The following is a 7,500-nucleotide window of genomic DNA, read 5'->3' as shown; positions in this document are numbered from 1 at the left end:
CCACACACACACACACACACACACACCGACACACACACACACACACACACACACACACACACACACACTGGACACTACAGGTGTGCTCTCCCTGGTTACCTGCCCCCCCTCCCCTCCCCTCCACCCACAGGTCTCTACACCTGCCTGATCAATGGGAAATGGAGCAATGTTGTTGTGGGGGAAGATGCCCCTCACTGTGATGCAGGTGAGTGAATCTAACGTCGGCGACAAGAACACCAGGAATGGGCAGGGCTTGGAAATTTAACAATTAAATAGGAATCCGAGGGGTGGCTTTTCCACACAGAGGGTGGTGGGTGAATGGAACGAGCTGCCAGAGGAGGTAGTTGAGGCTGGGACTATCCCAGGTACATGGATAGGGCAGGTTTGGAGGCATACGGCAGGTGTAGACGGGGCGTGGTGGCCGGTGTGGGCAAGTTGGGCCGAAGGGCCTGTTTACCTGCTGACTATGACTACAACTGCCCACTGCCCCCTCTCTCCCCCGGCCCAATGAGACCAGTGTGAGTATGACATTATGTTTCTGTCTCTGTGACTGTGTCTCTGTGTCTCTGTGTGTGTCTGTGTGTGTGTCTGTGTGTGTGTCTGTGTGACTGTGTCTGTGACTCTGTGTGTGACTGTGTCTCTGTGTATCTGTGACCCTGTGTGTGTCTGTGTGTGTCTGTCTCTGTGACTCTGTGTGTCTGTGTCTCTGTGACTGTGTCTGTGACTGTGTGTCTGTGACTGTGACTCTGTGACTGTGTGTCTGTGTGTGTCTGTGTGTGTCTCTGTGTCTGTGTGTCTCTGTGTGTCTCTGTGTCTGTGTGTGTCTCTGTGTCTGTGTGCTCTCTGTGTGTCTCTGTGTCTGTGTGTGTCTCTGTGTCTGTGTGTCTGTGTGTGTCTGTGTGTGTCTGTGTGTGACTGTGTCTCTGTGTCTCTGTGACTGTGTGTCTGTGTGTCTCTGTGTCTCCGTGTCTGTGACTGTGTCTCTGTGTCTGTGTCTCTGTGATAAATCTCTGACTGTGTCTCTGTGACTGTGTCTCCGTGTCTGTGTGTCTGTGTCTCTGTGATAAATCTCTGACTGTGTCTCTGTGACTGTGTCTCCGTGTCTGTGTCTGTGTCCGTGTCTGTGTCTCTGTGTCTCTGTGATAATTCTCTGACTGTATGTCTCTCTCTCCCTCCCCCCGGTCAAGTGTGCGGCAAGACCCGATGGCCGTGGTCCGGCCCCCAGCGTGTCCTGGGCGGTAGCAGAGCCCGGCCAGGCAGCTTCCCATGGCATGTCAACGTAGAGGATTCAGTGTGTGGTGGAGCGCTGGTGTCTGCGACCTGGGTCTTGACCAGCGCCTCGTGTGTGGCCGGATTGTCCGCTGTCCGGATGCTGACCGGCGGCACTGACCGCAATGACCCGGCCCTCTGGCAGCGGCTTGAAGCCACGGACATCCACATCCACCCGGGGTACGACCGTTCTCCCCTCGCCCACGACCTAGCCCTGTTGAGACTGCGGGGAGAGGCGCGGTTTGGGGAGAACGTCTCCCCGGTCTGTCTCCCCCTCGCTCACTCCCGGTACCGGGTAGAAACGGGAGCGATGGGCTACGTGTCCGGATTCGGCCAGACCGAGCTCTTGGCCCACAGTGACCGCCTCATGTTCGCACCAGTGCCCGTGGCCGAACTAGCCGAGTGCTGGGAGGGTTCGCTGGGAGAGTCCTCTCTCCCGTTGTCTGGGGAGGTTTTCTGTGCCGGGGGCACTGGGACTGATGCTTGTACTGGGGATGGAGGGGGGTCGCTGGTCTTTAGAGACACTCTGGACAGTGACTCTGTCTTCACCGCGGGTGTGGTGTCGTGGGGCAGTGAATGTGGCCACTTTGGCCTCTACACCAGTGTCCAACACCATCTAGACTGGATCACGAGCGTCATGCAGTCACCGACCCCGGGGCTGTAGTTCATATGCGATAGAAGCAGAATGAGGCCATTCAGCCCATCGAGTCTACCCCGCCATTCAGTCATGGCTGATCTATCTCTCCCTCCTAACCCCATTCTCCTGCCTTCTCCCCATAACCCCTGACACCCACACTAATCAACAATCTATGTATCTCTGCCCTACATATATCCACTGACTTGTGGCCTCCACCGCTGTCTGTGGCAAATAATCCCACAGATTCACCACCCTCTGGCTAAAGAAATTCCCCCTCATCTCCGTCCTAAAGGAACGTCCTTTAATTCTGAGGCTGTTCCCTCTGGTCCTAGACTCTCCCACTAGTAGAAACATCTTCTCCACATCCACTCTATCCAGTATCATTAGAGTCTTAGTCTTGAGTCCATCTAGTTATACCATATACAGTCAGGTCAAACTCCAGCACAACAGGTGGAGCAAAGGGGAAGATATAGAGTGCAGAATATAGTTCTCAGCAACGTAGAAACAGGCCCTTCGGCCCAACTTGCCCACACCGGCCAACATGTCCCAACTACACTAGTCCCACCAAACATTGTAACACATCAGTTCCACAAAGTCCAGTGTCCGCAATGGGGTAGAGGTGAATCGGACAGGACCCCAGCTTATGGAAGGGCCGTTCAGAAGCCCGATAACAGAGGGGAAGAAGCTGTTCCTGAGTCTGGTGGTGCGCGCTTTCAAGCTTCTGTACCTCCTGCCGGACGGGAGCGGGGAGAAGACGGAATGACCGGGGTGGGACATTATGTTGGCTGCCTTCCCGAGGCAGCATGAAGTGTAGATGGAGTCAATGGTGGGGAGTGTGGTGTGTGTGGGACTGGGCTACATCTACAATGGTGGGGAGTGTGTGTGTGATGGGACTGGGCTACATCTACAATGGTGGGGAATGTGGTGTGTGTGGGACTGGGCTACATCTACAATGGTGGGGAGTGTGGTGTGTGTGATGGACTGGGCTACATCTACAATGGTGGGGAGTGTGGTCTGTGTGATGGACTGGGCTACATCTACAATGGTGGGGAGTGTGGGTGTGTGATGGACTGGGCTACATCTACAATGGTGGGGAGTGTGGTGTGTGTGGGACTGGGCTACATCTACAGTGGTGGGTGGGGAGTGTGGTGTGTGTGGGACTGGGCTACATCTACAATGGTGGGGGAGTGTGGTCTGTGTGATGGACTGGGCTACATCTACAATGGTGGGGAGTGTGGTGTGTGTGGGACTGGGCTACATCTACAGTGGTGGGTGGGGAGTGTGGTGGTGTGTGTGGGACTGGGCTACATCTACAATGGTGGGGAGTGTGTGGTGTGTGTGGGACTGGGCTACATCTACAGTGGTGGGTGGGGTGTGTGGTGTGGGTGGGACTGGGCTACATCTACAGTGGTGGGGAGTGTGGTGTGTGTGGGACTGGGCTACATCTACAATGGTGGGGAGTGTGGTGTGGTGTGTGTGGGACTGGGCTACATCTACAATAGTGGGGAGTGTGGTCTGTGTGGGACTGGGCTACATCTACAACTCTCTGCGGTTTTTTGTGGAACACTTCCATAAATATCTCTGATTCCAAATCTGTAAATGAACCATGAAGGATAAACAGAATAAACAGCTTGCAACATAAGTTTGTGTTTTTCCTTCTATAATGTGAATGATGTATTTGGGAATACACAAAAATGCTGGAGAAACTCAGCGGGTGCAGCAGCATCTGTATTTGGGAAAGCTGTTTCTATTAAGATGGAGGCACAGGGAACTGCAGACGCTGAAATTAAACAAAATACAAAGTGCTGGAGGAACATAATGAATGTGCTGGTTGGGCTGTTTATCTTTGCGGGCAAGGCAGTTCGACTTTGGTTTAATTTGGCTGCTGGTGGATAAAGGTGACAAGATCAGGAAGGCAGATTATTATCTGAATGGTGTCAGATTAGCAGGGGAGATGCAACGAGACCTGGATGTGCTTGTACATCAGTCACTGAAAGTAAACATGCAGGTACAGCAGGCAGTGAAGAAAGTTGGTTTTCATAGCGAGAAGATTTGAGTTTAGAAACATAGAAATTAGGTGCAGGAGTAGGCCATTCGGCCCTTCGAGCCTGCACCGCCATTCGATATGATCATGGCTGATCATCCAACTCAGTATCCCGTACCTGCCTTCTCTCCATACCCCCTGATCCCCTTAGCCACAAGGGCCACATCTAACTCCCTCTAAAATATAGCCAATGAACTGGCCTCAACTACCCTCTGTGGCAGAGAATTCCAGAGACTCACCACTCTCTGTGTGAAAAAAGTTCTTCTCATCTCGGTTTTAAAGGATTTCCCCTTTATCCTTTAGGAGCAAAGAGTTCCTTCTGCAGTTGTACAGGGCCCTGGTGAGACCACACCTGGAGTATTGTGTGCAGTTTTGGTCTCCTTAATTTGAGGAAGGACATTATTGCTATTGAGAGAGTGCAGCGTAGGTTCACCAGGTTAATTCCCTGGATGGCAGGACTGTCATACGATGAAAGAATGGGTCGACTGGGCTTGTATTCGCTGCAGTAGAAGGATGAGAGGGGATCTTATTGAAACATGTGAAATGTTTAAGGCTAGATGCAGGAAACATATTCCCCATGTTGGGGTCGGACATTTAGGACTGAGATGAGGAGAAACTTTTTCACCCAGAGTTGTCAATTTGTGGAATTCACTGTTAGCTCTGAGGACGAAGGGAATCAAGGGATGGGGGGGAAGCAGGAAGGGGATACTGATTTTAAATGGTCATCCATGATCATATTGACTGGCAGCGCTGGATACATTCTGGGAGCTCACAGCCGCCGTTGCTTCCTCTTACAGAGGAGTTAATTGTAACTGAGATAAACAGGGGGGGTTGTGGGAGAATGGACAAATGAGCGGCAGGGGAGGGGGAATTGGGGTTAGAAACATCGACAATAGGTGCAGGAGTAGAGGCCATTCGGCCCTTCAAACCTGCCCCATTCGCCATTCAATATGATCATGGCCGATCATCCAACTCAGTATCCCGTACCTGCCTTCTCTCCATACCCCCTGATCCCTTTAGCCACAAGGGCCACATCTAACTCCCTCTTAAATATAGCCAATGAACTGTGTGGCCTCAACTACCTTCTGTGGCAGAGAATTCCACAGATTCACCACTCTCTGTGTGTGAAAAAAAATGTTTTTCTCATCTCGGTCCTAAAAGATTTCCCCCTTATCCTTAAACTGTGTGACCCCTTGTTCTGGACTTCCCCAACATCGGGAACAATCTTCCTGCATCTAGCCTGTCCAACCCCTTAAGAATTTTGTAAGTTTCTATAAGATCCCCCCTCAATCTCCTAAATTCTAGCGAGTACAAGCCAAGTCTATCCAGTCTTTCTTCATAGCACGCAGCAAGAAATCTTTTCACTGTATCTCGGTACACGGGACAATAAACTAAACTGCCAGGGTTTGCAGTAATGCACCAGTTTAATAATAAATGGATTGAATTCCAGACATTTTTGAAGGAAATATTAAACATTGATAGGAATGGTCACAATAACAATGAAAATACTATAATATGTTTGGCAAAATGCAGCAAATCTTTCATATTAAGCTCAAATTATACAAAGAAATAGATTTCAGCAAATAAGCTCCTTTCGTGATTTCCCTCTTAGTTAATCCAGGCCCTGAGAAGCGTGGATAAGGTCACGGGTCATTGATCTTCTCTCTGCCCCAACGCAGATGGTTAAGGGGCAAATGTTTAGTTTAGAGATACAGCACGGAGACAGGCCCTTCGGCCCATCGTGTCAGCACTGACCAACAATCGCCCGTTCACACTAGTTCTATGTTATCCCACTTTCTCTCCCACTGGGAGAAAACTGGAGCACCCGGAGAAAACCCACTCAGTCATAGGGAGGAGGTGCGTGTGTGTGTGCCTGTCTATGTCTGTGTGTTTTGTGTGTGTGTGTGTGTCTGTCTATGTGTGTGTGTGTGTGTGTGTGTGTCTATGTCAGTGTGTGTGTGTGTGTCTGTCTATGTCTGTGTGTGTGTGTGTCTGTGTGTGTGTGTGTGTGTGTGTGTGTGTGTGTCTGCGTGTGTGTGTGTGTGTGTGTCTGTCTATGTGTGTGTGTGTGTGTGTGTGTGTGTGTCTGTCTATGTGTGTGTGTGTGTGTGTGTGTCTGTGTGTGTGTGTGTGTCTGTCTATGTGTGTGTTTGTGTGTGTGTGTCTGTGTGTGTGTGTGTGTGTGTGTGTCTATGTGTGTGTGTGTGTGTGTGTCTGTCTATGTGTGTGTGTGTGTGTGTGTGTGTCTGTGTCTGTGTGTGTGTGTGTGTGTGGTCTGTGTGTGTGTGTGTGTGTGTGTGTGTGTGTGTGCAGTCGGTGTGTGTATCTGTGTGCGTGTGTATCTGTACGTGTGTGCGTGTCTGTGTACATGTCTGGGTGTGTGTACGTGTCTGGGCGTGTGCGTGTCTGGGCGTGTACACGCGTGTGCGTGTATCTGTGTGTGTACATGTACACGTGTGCGTGTCTGGGCGTGTACACGCGTGCTGTACAATCCGGAGCAGATGGAGGGAACGCCGAACAGCAAATAACGATGGGATTTGACCCGAGAGCCTGAACAGACTGGACGGGCAGAACGGCCTCTTACACCGTGAGCAACATGAAGCGATGAACATCCCCCTTGTGGGGCCGTGTAGGAGGGAGAGGGAGAGGGAGAGGGGAGAATGAGTGAATGTGAGGGGGGCTGACCTGCAGTACCAGCCCCGCCACCAGAGCGCAGCACTGAGCTCCCACTGCGGCCAGGCTGGTGAAGGGGTGGGGGCAAAATCAGCTGGAAACTGCCTCCCCCTTCCCTCCTTCTCTCCCTCTCTCCCCCTCCCTCTCCCGCTTCCCTTCCTCTCTCCCTTTCCCCTCTCCCTCTCTCCCTCCCCCTTCCCTTCCTCTCTCTCCCATTCCCTCTCTCCCCCTCCCACCCTCTCCCTTCCCTTCCTCCCTCTCTCTCATTCCCTCTCTTTGTATCTCTCTCCATCCCTCTCTCCCTTTCCCTCTCCCTCTCCTTCTCTCCCTCCCTCTCTCCCCCTCTCTTTCTCTCCTTCTCTCCCTCTCCTCTCCCTCTCTCCTTCTCCCCCTCCCTCCCTCTTTCTCTCTATTGCTCCTTCCCCTTCTCTCCCTCCCTCCCTCTCTCCCCCTCTCTCCCTCCCTCCCTTCCCCTCTCCCTCTCCTTCTCTCTCTCCTCGTCCTCTCCCTCCCCCCCCCCCCCCCCCTCTAGCAGAAGTGATCATCATCGTCTTTGTCGTCTTTCAGGCCCTTCAGACGCAGTCGGGCAAAATCTTCAAACACGATGTCGTCATCTTGACCGAAGCTGCTGGGGAAACGGAGAGGTGGAGGGGGAGGGGGTGAGGGGGGGGGGGGGGAGAGAGGAGAGGGAAGAGGGGGGAGGGAGTGAGGGGGAGGGGGGAGGAGAGAGTTAACAATGGCAATGTAAGGACATTTACCCCCAACATCTCCCTGTACTAGATCCCTCTGCTCTACACAACCGACCCAGAGCTCGAACATTTCACTGTGTGGGTCCAGCAGCCCGTTAAAAACCTCGCCCTTCTCTGCATTAAATTCC

At 52.2% G+C, this 7,500-nt stretch overlaps 1 protein-coding gene across 1 annotated transcript in view; it reads left to right on the top strand.

Annotated features, from left to right (window-relative positions):
- LOC129716458 (complement C1s subcomponent-like) overlaps positions 1–2,894 on the top strand; it is a gene marked incomplete at its 5' end in the record, with an annotated part of 5,869 nt that extends 2,975 nt beyond the window's left edge. The window contains 2 exons of the mRNA XM_055666327.1: positions 131–205; positions 1,188–2,894. Of these exons, the coding sequence (XP_055522302.1) occupies positions 131–205; positions 1,188–1,933 (821 nt within the window). The remainder of the gene's footprint in view (positions 1–130; positions 206–1,187) is intronic.
- Positions 2,895–7,500: the final 4,606 nt, after the last annotated feature.

This window comes from Leucoraja erinacea, unplaced genomic scaffold (genome assembly GCF_028641065.1).
Source record: "Leucoraja erinacea ecotype New England unplaced genomic scaffold, Leri_hhj_1 Leri_240S, whole genome shotgun sequence".
In the NCBI taxonomy this organism is placed as follows: domain Eukaryota; kingdom Metazoa; phylum Chordata; class Chondrichthyes; order Rajiformes; family Rajidae; genus Leucoraja; species Leucoraja erinaceus.
This window is presented reverse-complemented; position numbering and strand designations above follow the sequence as displayed.